The sequence below is a fragment of the Panthera onca genome, chromosome E2 (assembly GCF_046562875.1).
Source record: "Panthera onca isolate mPanOnc1 chromosome E2, mPanOnc1 haplotype 2, whole genome shotgun sequence".
Lineage (NCBI taxonomy): Eukaryota > Metazoa > Chordata > Mammalia > Carnivora > Felidae > Panthera > Panthera onca.
In genome coordinates, this window is record NC_138353.1 from 59595733 (window position 1) to 59612559 (window position 16827).

The 16827-nt window shown below is 53.3% G+C and overlaps 1 protein-coding gene across 2 annotated transcripts in view; it reads right to left on the bottom strand.

Moving 5' to 3' along the window:
• The window catches only part of KLHDC4 (kelch domain containing 4), a 51040-nt gene extending 34872 nt beyond the window's left edge, over positions 1–16168 (bottom strand). Inside the window, exons 1-4 of one of the 2 annotated variants that reach the window (XM_081791583.1) lie at positions 15999–16168; positions 12330–12421; positions 8516–8594; positions 7681–7779 (exon numbers count right to left, since the gene is read on the bottom strand). In XM_081791583.1, the coding sequence (XP_081647709.1) occupies positions 7681–7779; positions 8516–8594; positions 12330–12421; positions 15999–16097 (369 nt within the window). In that variant the 5' untranslated portion in view covers positions 16098–16168. Of the gene's footprint in view, positions 1–7680; positions 7780–8515; positions 8595–12329; positions 12422–15998 lie in introns of those variants that run through there. The other variant, XM_081791584.1, reaches the window with a different exon arrangement.
• Between the last annotated feature and the right edge of the window lie 659 nt (positions 16169–16827).

Genomic DNA, 16827 nt, shown 5'->3' on the forward strand with positions numbered 1-16827 from the left:
GAGGACTGCTAGAATTTGCCAGGGCAGGATATGGAGAGCGCGCACCCTGGACGTCCATCCACGCAGGAAGTCAGGAGTCCCGCCAGAGCCTTTCAGCACTCTGCTGCACAGGGGGCGGGGCCAGACCACGGGGGCGGGGTCAGCACCCACCAGGGCTAGGTTGCGCTGGTGCGGAGACCAGCAAGTTCCAACTGGACCGAGTGGAAGGTGTCACTGAACACCCAGGGCATTCAGTGGAGACCCCAGAAAGACCACACCCTAGAGCTAAGCCATCCCAAGGGAAAGCCTCAAAAGGATCCCAATGATCTGCAAGTGACTGAACCACCTGCAAGGACAAAACTCATCATTCACTGACAGAAGAGAACAAAATCCAACAACAGGCAGCATTCACAAATCTAGCCAGGTGCTGCTGACGGCCAGGAGCACCACCCGACCGGCACCTAACCGTACGTTGCTAGGGGGAAGATGTGCCCCATCAGCAGAAAGGTCGGCAGAAAGAGACCCAGAACTGAGATGAGAGAGCTAGCACATGAGGACTGGAGAAGAGTTATAAATACGCCCGAAGATTTAAAGGAAAATATGAATGTGATAACTAGACGGGAGAACAGCAATCAGACCTGAACAACTCAGTGTGTCAGAAACAGCACTGGTAAAACAAGAAGTAAACAGGTACACGGCACATCTACCCTAACGGGCAACAGAAACTTCCGAAATGAAGCCAAACACAAAGAAGACTGGAAGGAGAAGGAGGAGAAGGAGGAGGAGGAGGAGGAGGAGGAGGAGGAGGAGGAGGAGGAGGAGAAAGAAGTAAAGACTCCTTGCCTGCTGGACGATATGAAACAGTCTAACATACACGTAACTGGATTCCCGAAAAATGAGCAGATGCCTCAAAATCAAACTGCTAAAACGCCAAAGGTAAACAGAAAATCATTTAAGCATCCTTACAGGGGAAAACAGACCCATCACATATAGCAGAACAAAGATGAAAACGACCACTAACCTCTCGTTAGAGCAACGTAAGCCAGAAAACGGAACAGCTTTGAAGCGCTGTCTAGAACTGTGTATCTAGCAAAAATATCCTGTAAAATGAATGTAAAATGAAGACATTTTCACTTAGAAAAAAAGATGGAAAAAAGCTGATGCCAGCCGACCTGCACTTCAAAAAACAGTAAACCAAGTTTTAGGCTGAAGGAGAACATTAGCGAGTGAAAACACAGAGGAACGAAGTGCCCCAGAAACAGTCAATTCGTACATCAACAGATCTTTTTCTCTCTCCTTTTAAGACTTCTTTACGTAATAGCTAATTAAAGCAAAACCAATCACGTTGTATCGTGGGGACAACAGCACAAAGGACAGAAGGAGAAAATGTGGATGTTCTCCTGTACGGTTCTGACAGTTTATGAGCAGGGGCACAAGGTCGCTGGAAGGGAGACGATGTAAGTGCAACCCTAGAGCAACCATGGAAACAAGGCAGAAAGAAAGAGCAACAAATAAGCCAACAGAGAAGATAAAAAAGGCATCTTAAAATACAATCAACCCAAGAGCAGCAGGAAAGAGAGCAAAAGGAATACAGAACAGATGGGACAAGTAGAAAACAGCAGCATCAAAGCCATCATTGACTGCCACATCGATAACCACATGAGATGTAACGGACAAATACACCAATTAGAAAGTAACAACCGCCTGGGCGCCTAACTCAGTCGGTTGAGCATCAGACTCCTGACCTCGACTCAGGTCACGATCTTACAGTTCATGGGAAGGAGCCCTGCATAGGGCTCTGTGCTGACAGCACAGAACCTGCTTGGGATGCTCTTTCTCCCTCTCTCTCTGCCCTTTCCCCAGCTCATGCTCTCTCTCTCTCTCTCTCATGAAATAAACATTTTAAAACAGGAAAAAAATGTACGTTTAGACAATGTATAAATTGAGAAAAAAAGAAAATCAATGAACCCAACGTCAAGAAAACAGGAAAGACGATACAGATCTACTTGAACTAAACACAACTCCTGTATGGGATCTCGTGTTGAGATTTCTGGGTCACCAAGAACTTTTTCTACCTTCTTTTAAGAATGACTTCAAGGGGCGCCTGGGTGGCTCCGTCAGTTGAGCATCTGACTTTGGCTCAGGTCACGATCTCAAAGTTCATGGAATCGTGCCCCGTGTCGGGCTCTCTGCTGTCAGAGCAGAGCCTGCTTCGGATCCTGTGCGCCCCTCCTCCACTTGTGCACATGAGCTCCTTCTTTTCTCTCTCTCTCAAAAAAAATAAACAAATACAAGAATGATTTCAAAACTGCTAAATGAGAAGCACTAGGCAAATTACTTTCCTACCAACTTCAAACCAGGGCCATCTTTTAAAGATCGGAAGGCACCTTAACCACCAAACACAAGCCCAGTCATCCAATAAAATCAGGAAATTCAAGTCAAAGAAATCAAGCAAAGGGCAGGTCACAAGTGCACTGCTCACGGCAATGTCAGGTACCACCCGGGGCTCTGTACCCAGGGCTCAGCACCTCGGATCCACGGCAACGCAAACCAGTATCCCGGAGAGAAGCCTTTAAAATCTATCAGTTAAAGATAAATTATGATAAATCACATCTGCACTTCCTACTAAACTCCTTTTTTTAGGTTCTTAAGAAAATACAGAATTAAAAAAATCTCCCTTTGCTTGCCACCCCTGAAGATGAAGAAAATGGAATTTAGGGTAAACTAAATTCATCTTTTCCCCTTCTGCAAAAGCTGCACATGGACTGCACATCCGGAGGCGCCGTTGTGCAGCGTCACTGATGGTGCGTAAAGGACAGCATCTTACCAGTCGTGTCTGTGGAAGCTAGTTTGCAGGCGTGTGTCAAGACGCACAGCAAGGAAGTCACACGCCACTAGAAAAACACAGCTTCGATAAGGTAGGTTTTAGAAGTCTAGTTGCAAAAAAAAAAACAAAAAACAAAAAACGTCTAGTTGCTTCGGGTCCCCTGGATGGCTCAGTCGGTCAGGCAACCGACTTTGGCTCGGGTTGTGATCTCGCGGTTGGTGGGTTCGAGCCCCGCGTCGGGCTCTGTGCTGACAGCTCGGAGCCTGGGGTCTGTTTCGGATTCTATTTTGTAGCCGTTAAGTGAATGGAAGGGAACGCAGTAAGGAAGGGATCTAGGCCAGGTTACTGACCCATGCTAAATTTCCTCCAAAAATGTATTTTTATCAAGGTCACTGATCTCAGAATAAACACACAGTAGCTCTAAGATGTCCTGCAGCGTAAGGAAAAAGAAAAGTATTTTCTACAAGATACCTGCAAAATGCACACTCCCCTGAAAACATTACATAAAAATAATAGGTTCAGGCCCAATAAAGAGGTCTCAGAGAGTTCACCTTGCTCTTTTTTCTTTTTTTTAATTCAAATGTTTATTTTTGAGAGAGTGAGCACGCATAAGCAGGGGAGAGGCAGAGAGAGGGGGACAGAGGATCCAAAGTAGGCTGTGCTTTGACAGCAGTGAACCCGATGTAGGGCTGGGACGCACAAACCATTGAGATCATGACCTGAGCCGAAGTCGGATGCTCAACCGACTGAACCCTCCAGGTGCCCCCAAAATTTACTTTTTTAAAAGTCTAAGCACGAACGAAATTACTTCCTATGATAGGTATCTTAAGGTAAGGACTCTTCCTGGAGAAGATATCAAGGCAGGAGCTCGACTACCTGACAGCTCACAGGAGAGGCCTGGCTGGACGGGACAGGGGAGCGAGGTCACCGGCGTGGAGGCCGGAAGCAGGCTCTAGGCTCCGAGCTGTCAGCACAGAGCCCGACGCAGGGCTCGAACCCACGAATTGTGAGATCACAACCTGAGCCGAAGTCAGATACTTAACCGACTGAGCCACCCAGGCACCCCCCCCCCCCAAAATTTTTTGTTTTTTAATGTTTACTTATTTTTGAGAAAGAGACAGCATGAGTGGGGGGGAGGGCAGAGAGAGAGGGAGACACAGATTCCGAAGCAGGCTCTAGGCTCTGAGCTGTCAGCACAGAGCCCGACACGGGGCTCGAACTCATGAACCGTGAGATCAGGACCCGGGCCTACGTCGGCCACTTAACCAGCAGAGCCACACAGGCGCCCCCCTGAGTGATTATTTTTGTATCTGGGATATAGGGCAATAAAGTTCAAACTGTTAGGGAAAAATCTGTTATATGATGGCCAGCAGGACTGATAAGCGAATTTCAGTCCCTGCCTGAAGACTGCCCTCCCAGATTCTTGTTCCCACCCTGCTTGCCTCAGGCGCCAAAATACTACTGCTGGGAAAATAAGTAAAGTTCTGCAGCCTAAGATGGCCGATGGGACTAAAGCTCTAATTCCCAGCTTAGAGAGACTCCTCTTCTGGGTTCTTCCTGCCCCGTTTGCCGCACGCGTGCAAAAGCCGTCACGAATGCGGAAGAGGACGCTATAAATTACCCTTCCCGCCTGCATTCAGTGCTCAGATCTCTGGACAATGATCTCTTCTCTGAGCCCACCAGTGTAAAATAAACCTCCGTCCTTCCAAGATCCCCGAGTGCCACTTGGTTCTTCTGCCGGGTGATCCAGACCAGTTTCCATAATAAAACAACTTTAAGCATATATATATTCACACACACGTACACACAGTGACTTTGAATAACCGTTGAAACGGACAACCGCACCTCGCGAAGACACAGCCCCGCCCCGTGACCGCGCGGACGAGGCACGACAGCACCACTTTCTGACCTGTCCCACAAGGCCGTGTGCCTCCCAGGCACTTGGGTCTATTTGTTGTTGCATTAACTGGAAGAAAGTCATGTTTCCCCAGTCTCCCTCTAAATGCCAAAAAAAAAAAAAAAAAAAAAAAAAAAGCCCATCGGAATCCAAACTAACAGACTCGAAGTGGACCGGACACCAGCGTCATGCTTCAGCTTCGTGAAAGCCAAGTCCTAAAAGCGCACGATGCCATCAGGACCAGAGAAGACACAAACCACGGGACGTCTTCGGGAGAAGCAAATTTGTCTCTTTGGTCGCCATATCCGAGCCCCAGAGGGTGCCTGGAGGGTAAAAGACCCCTCGTATTTCCTGGGGGAGCAGTCCAGGACCCCTGCACGCCTGCTCAGACGGGCCGGAGTGCAGCCATTATTTAGATGGAGGCTAACGCTTTCTGCAGCTCACATGGACCATCGCGGATATTGCGGGGGCATTTTCCATAGACCAACCCTTCTCCGTAGCCCACTCCTGCTCGTTGACGCACCAGGCCAGTGAGAACACGGGTGACGTGTATCCAACCACAAGCCGTTCTCTGTTTCAGGAGAGAATGCCTTTGGTCTCACTTGCATTTGACTTAGTTACTACTTCGGGAGAAACCATCAAGGAGACATGATGTCACGACTGCCGCGTCCTCGTCACCCTCCCCCACTTCTCCACGGCGCACTCCCGCGGGTGGCGGCATCCTCAAGGGTCCAGGCGGAGGGGTGTGGACGCTCCCTTCTCTCTCCGGGGAAACGGAGCAGCTGAAGCCCACACACACCCGGCCACACGTTCGGCAGGCGCCACAGCCCTTCCCTCTCCCTCACTGGGCTGCATTCTCTTAGAAAAGCCATTTAAACTCTCCAATTACACACTAAAATAAACCTCACCCCCCAAAACTCCAGAATCTAGGAGAAAAGAAAGGTGTACGTATAAGCTTCCGTTTCTACTCTCCTAGTCCCAGTTAAAGAGAAGATAAAAAAATGTGACTTCCAACATGTTAAATTAGTCCGTAAAAAGTTTTGGTTGTTGTTTTTTTAATTTGAGAAAGAGGGCATGAGCAGGGGAAAGAGGGAGGGAGAGAGAGGGTGGGAGAAGGGGAGAGGGGAGGCAAGGGTGGGAAAGAGGGGGAGAGGGAGGGAGAAAGGGTGAGAGAGAAGGGGAGAGGGGGAGACGAGGGTGGGAAAGAGGGGGAGAGGGGGAGGGTGGCAGACAGGGAGGGTAGGAGAGAGAGGAGAGGGGAGGGTGTCAGAGAGGGGGAGAGGGGAAGAGGAGGAGACAGGGAGGGAGAATCTCAAGCAGGCTCCACACCCGCACGGAGCCCCACACAGGGCTTGATCCCACGACCCTGGGAGCATGACCTGAGCCGAAATCAAGAGTCAGATGCTCAACCAACTAAGCCACCCAGGTGCTCCAGAAGGAAAGTTCTAGGTCTCAGAATTTAATGTAGTAGAATCTAGACTATAAGGAACTTTAGGCAAAAGACCTTACAACCAATTTTCTGTTTCCCGTTGCTGATTCATTGTGAAATTCAGAGAAAACAGCAAACTAACCTTAACTACAAGGATATTATTAATCCCTCCTAAGGAAGGCATACGAATCAGAACCTGCTGAGCACCCTGGCAAAATAACTGAATTTAAATGTCTCAAAGACTTTTGCGACCCTAATTCTTCAAGGACATAGTTAGTAACTGTGATTAAAATGGATAAGAAAATAAACTCCCTAGGGGCACCTGGGTAGCTCGTTCAGAGCCTGGAGCCTGTTTCAGATTCTGTGTCTCCCTCTCTCTCTGCCCCTCCCCTGCTCATGCTCTCTCTGTCTCAAAAATAAACGTTAAAAAAATATAAACAAAAATTAAAAAATAAAAATAAAACAAATTAAAAAAAAAAAAAAAAAGACACTCCAAAGAAGCCCGAGCCCACATCACGTGACATGGCACGCGTGGGACCGCTCCATCAGAACGTGAGTGCTCTTGGGGTGCAGGAATCCGATGAGCCATCTGGGAGGGCTGGGGGCTTGGGGAGACCACGGCCGGGACAGGACAGGCCTCCTCCGCGGCCTGGAGGCCTGGCGCATTCTCAGGAACTGGGGCGGCTCCAGCGAACGCATCAAACTCCTCAAGCTCCGTTACGTACTAAAACCCAAGCTTACTGAGATCCGACCGTTAACCCTCCAAGTACATTTTTCTTTCCACAAGACACACCAGTCCAAACGCCCTCAAGTCTCTACGTGCACGAGACGATCATGCAGTCCCAGCAGGCAGGCCCTCCTCCCGACTCAATCCCAGGTCAGCAGGCTCCCTGTGAGCCAAGAACCAGAGAAGGGACCCCCACGTCCCATGCACGGGGTTTACTCTCACCACGGCAGACACACACAAGCATCCCTGTCCACGCCGGAAAGGTGTTGCCAAATTATTTTTTGTGCCCTGACGCTGCTCAGAGCACGGGGCTATGATAACGAGCAAGACCGAGAGTCTGTCCCCGTGGAGTCACAGCACCTGGAGGCCCCCCTAGGGTGAGCAGAAACTAGCCGACAGCACGCTGACTTCATCAGCCTTAGCTGCCTCTGGCTACGACCCATCCGGTCCCCCAACAACCACCTGAACATTCCGCTTCTCCCGAGGAATCCCTCTCTCTCGCCACCAGGACCTGGGCCCACGGGAGCCTCTCGCTCGAACGGAGGAGCGTTTCGCCAAGTGGCCGCTACACGCCAAGCACGGCACTAGGCACCTTTGCCTGGATTTCTTCACACGACCTTCAGGCCGCCTGCAGAAGGCGTCCAGCCCCGTATCATGAGGGAAGCAGCTCAGGCACGAGTCCAAGTTAGGAACGGCCAGCGAGGACCCTGTGCAGGTCCCGGCCTCTCCGTGCCGGGCGGCCTGTCACTTACAAACTCTCCAAGCACATAACAGGGCCCTCCCAGGGAAGGAGGGAGGGCTGACGGTCGATGCCGACATACCTGGTGAGCACAGCGCCTCGGGGGCGGATTGGGGATCTCCACTTTGGTCCAGGCATCCTTCCTGATACTGTAGGTGTAGAGTTCATTATACACAGATGTCTGCGAAAAAGAAGAGGGATTTAGTATCACGAAGGATGCCTCGACACAAGCGACGGTAGGTGGAACATGAGATCTCGATCACTAGCTGTCCCCGGGAAACGGGTTTCATAAAGCCATGCAAATCACACCGATGCAGGAGGCCTGGGGCTGGTCCCCTGGGAGCCTTTGGGATAATGACAAAGAAAAAGACTTCCCACCATGCCTACTAGGGCCTAAGATACCAAGATCCCTTGCTGCTCCCAAGTTGTCTCTCTCTTCAAGTCAAGCCTGGTTTTTAAAATGCATGAAAATTCAGAGTGGAAGATGAACAGGTTAAGTCAGACTCACAGGGGTCCTCAGCACGGAGGGAAGGGAACTCCTGCTTTTCTAACTGTTTATACTCAACTCTGAAATACAGGTCTTTTTGGCCCGCTCGGAAATGAAAATTAGCTCTACAATTTACGAGCACTTTCCTACCCCACTGGTAGGGGTAGGAAACAACCCTGGAAACGCCTCACGGGCACGAACGTCAGCCCGAGTGAGCAGGGTGCCTGTCTAGCTCAAGCAGGAAATACGAGGAGTGACCCTAGAGGTCACTAGAGGGTCCTGGTGGCTGGTCCAGGACAAGGTCACGTGCCAGCCCTGTAAGCTCACGAGGCGGGACCGGTGCGTGTTTGATATCGCTGCTTTAAATTAATTTTGCTCAAAATGAGACCCGTGGAAATTTGTGGGGAAAAGAAAAAAATATATACTTTACTTTTTGGCCATTGAAATATTCACCTCCGAAAAGGATTAATTCATCTTTGTCAGGATGCGCAGACAAGGAGGCGTGCAACCTACACGAGACAGAAGCAGGGGCCGGTCAGCGCGCAATCCGGCCACGCGGAGCCCCGCTGAGAGCCCGCCTCCCTTCCCATCAGAGGCCTTTATCGCCTCCCCGAACTCCCGTAGAAGCCCGGCACTCTGAATGGAAGCTAAGGCCCCAACCCTTAAATGCCACCTCACGGCCACCACACCAGTCTCCCAGGACAGCCCTGGACCTGTGTGACTCACATAGCACCTGGCTAAAGACCATCAGGCAGTGAGAAGTCTAGGAGCTCCCGCCTCAGTGCCCAAATTTCCAGAGCAGACCTACACTTTAAGGGTCTATGCCCTTGAATCACAATCAAAGCCTTTCTAAAAAGTCCAGTGTTTGAGCATTTCAATACAGTATCTCCTTCCACCTAAAAAAATACAAACGAGGGGCGCCCGGATGGCTCAGTCCATTAGACGTCCAACTCTTGATTTCGGCTCAGCTCATGACCTCACAGTTTTTGAGTTTGAGACTCACAACGGGCTCTGTGCTGACAGTGTGGAGCTGCTTGGGATTCTCTCTCACCCTCTCTCTCTGCCCCTGTCCTGTTAGCTCTGTCTCTGTCTCTGTCTCTGTCTCAAAAACAAATTAAAACATTAAAAAAATTTAAAATGTCAGTAGCTTTGTGCTTATATTACACCTGAAGACAAAGGAGCAGGGGTAAGGAATCTGTAAACACCCCAGACCATCTCAGTAGGAAGTACTGCAGGACAGCGATGGGGGTGAGAGGACAGGACGAACCATCAGCGGAAAATACTTCTCTCAAAATCCCCACGAGCGGGGTCCCCAGGGCGCGTACTGCAACCTAATTCCGAAGGAGTTCATCAAGGAAAACAAAGGTTTCGAGGTCAACGAAGTTGGAGAAATGAGGCAACTCTATCTTCCCTCGGGGATTTACTGTCCACAACACGTTTCAGACGCTGAGAAAGTTGGCAGGAAAGAAGCCAGTGTTAAGATAGTGCTACCGCTGTGGCAAACGGCCTCACAATTAAACACGAAATCACCACAGGACCCAGCAGCTCCGCCCCCTGGTATGTGCCCAGGAAGACCGAGAACAGGCTCACCCAGACCCCTGTATGGCGACGTCCACGCAGGATCACTCACGACAGCCAAGAGGCGTGAACAATGGCAGAGTGTGTCACGAGCTGACCGGACACACACAATGCCGTGCCTCCACGTAATCGAACGCTACTGCTCTCCGAAAGGAAAGCAGCTCAGATTCCCGCTACAGCGTGGGTGGGCCTCGAGGACGTTGTGCTAAGTGAGCGAGAGAAGCCAGACACACAGGGACAGACTGATTGCACTTGTATGAAACATCCAGAACAGGCAAACCAAAAAACCAGAAAGTGGAGGCCACCATGGGCAGAGAGGAGGGGGACGGGAGTGACTGCTAATAGGTCCAGTGCTCCCATGGCGGGTGATGGAAATTTCCGGAAATGGATTATTGCACAGCACCGTGAACGGAAGTCACCCCAGTGAGCTGTAGAGCTAAAAATGGTGGAAATGGAAACTTTCACATTAGATATCTTTCACTACGATTTTTTTTAGTCTCAAAAGGAAACCAGTTGTTCCCGAAGCTCTTTAACGCAGAATCTTTTCTTCACTTAACCTACTACGCTTTTCTGTGGTGGGGGCGCCCGGGGGGCTCAGTGGCTGAGCGTCCGATTCTCGAGCTTGGCTCAGGTCGTGATCTCACGCTTTGTGCGACCGAGGCCCAAGGCAGGCTCTGCGCCGACAGCACGGAGCCAGCTTGAGGTTCTCGCTCTCACACTCTCTCTCTCTCTCAAACTTAAAAAAAAAAAAAAAATTTTTTTTTCCCTGTGTAAAAGTAACAAGCACCCCCAGGAAAGAGCACCCAGGGCAGGCCCGGAGGGTCACAGGGTCGCTGGCGCACGCCCCGGGCCGCGTCCGCCTCCTGGGGCCTGCGTCCGGAGCCCTGCGGCCCTGAGGGAAAGGAGTGTATGGCCCTTCCTTCCCCCTTAAACTACAGCACAGCCAACACCTGCGGGCACACGCGCTCACGAAACTCCGTAGTTTGCACGGTGTTTCCCAGAACACGATGGAGGAGGAGGAGGTGACAAGCCGCTGGGTGGCCGACCGGAAGACGGCCGATCTCAGCTCAGAGCACCACTCCCTTCTGCCAGAAAGTGTTCCCAGCGGACCAGGGAAGCACTAACCTTCCAAATTATATCCTAACATTAAGCCTGGCTCTTGGGACGACATCACTTGAGGAAAGGTTTTGAAAATGTCAGCAAAAGGGGGACGAAAAATCCATCCACGTTCAAAGTGGCTTCCCCCTGGGTGCTGTGCACACGAAGCCTTGGACTCCCAGGACTCCTCTGCTTTAACGATTCAAAGGAAAACGCACGTCTACCACACGTGGAACGTGCTGGCCTCAATGGGAACGTGCCGATACGCGGGAAAGCAAGCCGGACCCTTAACGTCGTTTCTCACACGAAGACAGGAACAACCCGCAACCCTGGGGGCCGCTGGGTAGCCGTCCGCGTCACGCCGTTCTGCTCGGGGCCAGGCGCGCCGTCCCCCCACCTCGGAGGAGCCGAGGACTAAACCCCGTGTCCCAGGCAGGTGGGGTGTGAGCGTCAGAGCCGTCACCTGCGCCTCCCTTCCGGAAGAGCTGGCCCCCAGGCCTCCACTCTCAGGCCGACGACAGCCCCGGTAAAACTCAGTTCAGCTGCAACCACGGCGCGAGGAAGGGTAGTTTTAATCCTGATGGAAAGCGAGCAAATCATTTCTCAACCAGTCTCGGGTGCTTGTGAAGTTAACGCATCTCTCCCCTTCTCTGAAGAAGGCGGGACCTTTTCTAGGGTCACCTGGCCTTTCCCGGTTCCCAGCTCAACGCAGGCAATGTCTTCCCCCTACTCTGTCGGCAGCGAGCGGAACCCTAAATCGAATCACAACACAACCCGAATTCGGACGCCGAGGGGACAGGGATTGGCACAGAAGAGGAAGAAGTCAGAGGAAAACCAAAGCCTGCTCATCCCGGCTCATCCGAGAGGTACCTGAAACCCTACGAGACCGGAGTCCCTCACGTAATTCACAAGTTCTTTCAAAATGGCGTACACACATTGACGTCCGAAAGTCCCACCTGCCGTCAGGAACAAACAGCGACAGAAGACGGACTTGGAGGTCTGTGCCTGAGACACACAGCTTTGAAACGTTTTAAGAACCGGAGAGCTCACTGGGGTGACACTCTAGTCCATGAGCCGCGACCAGCTGGACAGCTCTCAAACGGCACGGTCCCACCGAGCAGCTGAGCTGGGGGACCCCGCTTCCATGTTGCTTGTGACAACCGGGCAGAAGAGCCTCAGTCCCGTTCTTCAGAAGAAAAGTCAAAAACCGTTGTGTGGGAGCTTATCTGGAACGGGAGTGGGTTTTCATGATGAAGACGTCCCACGTGCCTGGTTATTCATGACAACACGGAGCCACTTTGCTTATTTTCTTAAATGTTTATTTTTGAGAGGGCGCAAGCGGGGGAGGGGCAGAGAGGGAGACAGAGGATCCTAGGTGGACTCCACGAGGACAGCACAGAGCCCGACGCGGGGCTCGAACTCACAAACCGTGAGATCACCACCCGAGCCGAAGTCGGACGCTTAGCAGACTGAGCCACCCTGGCACCCCAACATGGCGCCAACTTAAAGTGCTTGTCCGACGTACGCAAACCGTCAGAAGCCAGAGCGAAGAGCCCTGGCTCACTTACCTCGGAGAAGGCGGGGGGCACGGTGTCTCCACGACCTGAGTCTTTGTGGCGTCCAATGCCTGGAAGTGCGCGAGGAGAGCTTCCAGATCTTCCTAAAGGCAGATAAGCAATCACACCTGAGACATGCTCTTAAACTCTTTTTAATGCTTATTTATTTTGAGAGAGAGAGAGAGAGACAGGGAGAGAGAGGCGGGGGGGGGGAGGGAGGGAGGGAGAGGGGGAGGGAGGGAGGGAGGGAGGGAGGGAGAGGGGGAGGGAGGGAGGGAGAGAGAGGGGGAGGGAGGGAGGGGGAGAGGGGGAGGGAGGGAGGGAGGGAGGGAGAGGGGGAGGGAGGGGCAGAGAGGGAGACACACGGGGCTCGATCTCACAACTGTGAGATCGTGACCTGAGCCTAAATCAAGAGTCGGATGCTCAACCGACTGAGCCCCCCAGGCGGCCGTCAGGCCTGGGTCACCTTTCCCACTGTCTGACCTGACCAGGGGCCAGTCACATCTGAGAATATGAATGTGTTCCTCCCATTTTAAAGACAGAGAATCTGACATTTGCAAAAGTACTCAGAGCTCGACCTTAGAGGCAGTTTTCTCGCAAGTATACTTAGATGCACGCACGCTGCACGCAGCACCCCACCTCACACCCTCACACTCCGCCCAGAGGGCCCTCCCCTCCATTCAGACAAGCCGGCCCTGACTTCCTGCCAGCACTTTCCACCGCTTCTCAGAAAGCCAGGCCGGGGCCGCCAGCCAGCACGCTCCGCTGTCTGCACAGCAGGCTCTGAGACTTCCCTCGCTCAGTTATTTGTTTCCTCCTCCTTCCCACCAAAATAATAAAAGATAAGCTCCAAGTAAGACCAGTCAGTCTGTGCAGAACGGCGCCTGCACGCAGGGGTTCTGCAACGATCACCTGCAGCCAATCTGGGTTTATTTTCACAAGTGCAGAAACAGACTTAGAAGTCAAGGTGCCAACTGACCTGCACAGCTGGGCGGCCCTGGAACCTGGTCTCCCTCCTCCCAGGCCAGAGTCTGCATCCCTGCATTCACTAGTGATCGCACACCCCCAGTGTGTCCTTCTGTCCTCGTCTCTTCTTGAAAGCTCACTGTCCTCACCTTGCTTGTGCTGGGATCTGAGATGTGTCCCCGCCTCCTTCCCTGCTTCTCTCCCTCCCCATCCCACAGCCCTCATCCCGCAACGTAGGCAGATGTCCTTCCTGCACTTAAACACACTTCCAGGGGCGTGTGGGTGACTCAGTCGGTTAAGCGTCCGACTTCAGCTCAAGTCATGATCTCACGGTTCGTGGGTTCGAATCCCACGTCAGGCTCTGTGCTCACAGCTCAGAGCCCGGAGCCTGCTTCCGATTCTGTGTCTCCCTCTCTCTCTGCCCCCTGCCCTGCTCACACTCTGTCTCTCTCTCTCAAAAAGTGAATAAGCGTTAACGAAAAGGAAAAATTAAAAAAAAAAAACCCACACTTCCAGACCATTCTGCCCATTTCATTTCCCACCCCACCTCCTCACTCTAAGCTCCAAGGGCTTTCTCTCAGCTCCTTTCGTCAGAACGCCACAGTCCTTGGCCTGAACAGCCACCCGCAGCCCTCCGCCTCCCCACCGTGCACCCCCGGGCCCCCAGGAAGCGGCCACTACCTGGAACAGAGGGCGCCTTACTATCGAGCCCTTCTTTATTCTTTCACCACACAAAAACATCTCCCTAAGTGACCCGCGTTATTCCTCCACGCCACTGACATCGTACTGCGTATTCTCTTGCAACCTGCCGTTCTGCCCAACACTGCCGCAGCCTGATATGCCGAATCCCTTCACTTCCGCCGTGGCAGAGCTCCGACTCCGTCCGGCTTCTCTACCCTCCGTGCTGCTCAACGCCTGGGCCAATCCCAACGTTCTGTCTTCACAAACAAGACTCCTAGCTCCACGTTTGTACCCGTCTTCGTGCAGCTGGGGAGTTTTTCCAAGGCAAGCCTGCCGGTGTGTAACTGCACGTGGCACCTTCCAATTTTCTCCACGGGGACAAATTAGGATTCAGAGGGGTTCTACCAATTCTCACCCTCACGCAGCCCACGAAAACACCCACTATCCTGCCACTTCATGTGAGCAGTGGCCTAAAGGCTACAACCCTAACGCAAAACCGCCGTGTTAGCCACGCAAGGCAACTGACCCGCCGAACTTTACAGAGAGCTGGGTGGAGAAGGGAGTGTTGGGAGTCACAATCACTTCAGGGCTCCTGGTCCAATGTCATTCACCTGAGAAATTATCTTCCATGGAGGCAGAAGGGCTTCAATACCGACAGCGTGGAAGGGGGAGGAATCTGCGTGACACCCAAGTGGAGTTGTCCACCGGGTATGTGAGACACGAGTTCTGTGGCAGGCAGAATTCCAAGCTGTCCCCAAGATCCCCCCTCAGTCCCCCGCCACGAAAGGACGGGACGCACTCTCATGAGGTTACGTTATATGACACAGCTGGCTTTAAGAAAGGGAGGTTATCCTCTGTGGGCCTGACCTAATCAGATGACCAGTGATCCCGAAGGTCTGTTGTGAGGATGAGTGGAGGCAACATGCAGAGTCCCAGGCCCCAGACCCGACAGGTTCTCTGCACGGGGGAGCCGCTGCTACCGCCATCTAAGTACTGGGCACTGCAGAGAGGTGTGACGATGAGTGAACACCTGTTAACAGTTACCGAGTGCCCACTATGTGCCAAGCACCGGTCTAAAGATTCCCCCAAAACTAACGTCTTTCTGTGCACAACCCTACCCAGGCACACGCGGCCACTAGCCCTACTTCACACGCGAGAAACTGAGGCACAGACGCTGCGCAGGCAGGCCATGCTCCTCTGAGGTCTTCCGGCTCGTTGTGGCAGAGATGAGATTCAGACCCAGACCTGTGGATGCAGGGCCCTAGGACTTAACCGGTGAAGAGCCTGAGAGCATCAAAGCCCAATCCCACTGTCTGACAGAGGAGAGAGCAGAGACGTGAATGGCTCGGGAAGAAAAAGGGCAACGTGGTTAAGAGCCCGGGAATGGGAACATCTGGTGGGATTACAGCCCCGCGCCGCTTCCCAGCTCTGTAACTTGTTAGCTGCTGATTTCCTAACTGTCAGGTGGGCATGCCAAAGCTGCCTGCCTCACTCGGTCGGGAGGACCGGAGCCCAGGCAGCAGAGCACCTGGCACACGGCAAACTGTCACTAACCACCGTAGATCACCCAGGTCGGGAAGTCCATGTGCAACCGCCGACGGAAAGCAGAACACTCAAAATACTCAACGCTAAGTTCAGTACTGATCCATTCGCAGACCCGGCGGCGCGAAGACAGAGGGAGATACAGCGAGAGGCCAGAGGGAGAGAGAAAGAAAGGAGAGAGCTAGAGAGAGAGAGAGAGAGAGAGAAGTAAGAGAGCTGGAGAGAAAAGGCAGCACTGTTGCCAACAACCGTTCTGGAATCCCCACAGTTGCACTTGCTCCCACTGACGCTCACGGCTCCGGGCGGCCGTGAGGGGCATGCACCCTACTTTTAAGGAAGAAGGGCAAGGCTCAGAAGCGGAGGCCCTCGCCCGGTCCCCTCGCCTCCCGGCCGAGGGAAGCCCGACGGGACCCGGGACCCCAGCAGCGCGCACGGAGGGGGCGGGTGGCTCGCGTGGAGAAGGCGCCGGGCCTGGCCGCCGGCCCCGCTCACCTCCTCCTTCCGCGAGCGCTTGGACACCTTCTTCTCCATCTTGGCGGCCGTCTTCTCCGCCCCGCGGCCCTTCTTCTCCTTCTTGCCCTTCTTGCCCATCGCGCCGGCCCGAGGTGGACCCAAGACTCCCAGAGGGGCGGGCAGCGAAGCAGAGCGCGGCGCGGCGCGGCGCACCGGAAATACGCGCTCGCGGGGGCGGGCGCGGGGAAGCGTCACTTCCGGCGCGCTACGCGCGTGCTTCCGGCCGGCGGCCGAAACTCCCGGAGCCCGGGCGCTGGGGCTCTGGGGACAGGCTGGGCGCCCTCGGGCTGGGGGGGCGCGTGGGTGGGAAGCTGCCGGCCCGGCCGTGGGAGGCCCCGCCTGCCCTCCCCCTGGGGCCCCGCCGAGCCAGCTGGCCTGGGCTGCGAGTGTTTACTGGATGCGGCCAAATTACTTAGCCTCGCAGAGTGACCCGGTTGGGTGACTCGGGACGGGAGCCACATTTTGCTCCTAACCTCGGACCCTTTTGCGGGTTTAATTATTGCTTCGACTTCCGTCCCCAGGCAAATGTTCATACATCTGCAAGGATTTCCAGGGAAGACAGTCCTTCCTCCCGCACGGGGTTAGGTGCTCAGGATCTCGTGCTAAACGAGGAAACATGTCCTGCCATCCGCTGTCCACCGAGTTTCCTCAGATGTCCCGCGATAGAGGACTTGCTGCTTCAGCCGTAGGGGAGGGCTGATGATCCCCCTCCAAGAGCAGTCAGCTCAGCAAGAAACTGAGAAACTGAAACTGCCTGCTAGGAAATTGTGCTCTAGGATTGGACTGAAATACCCGTATAAATGGGAAA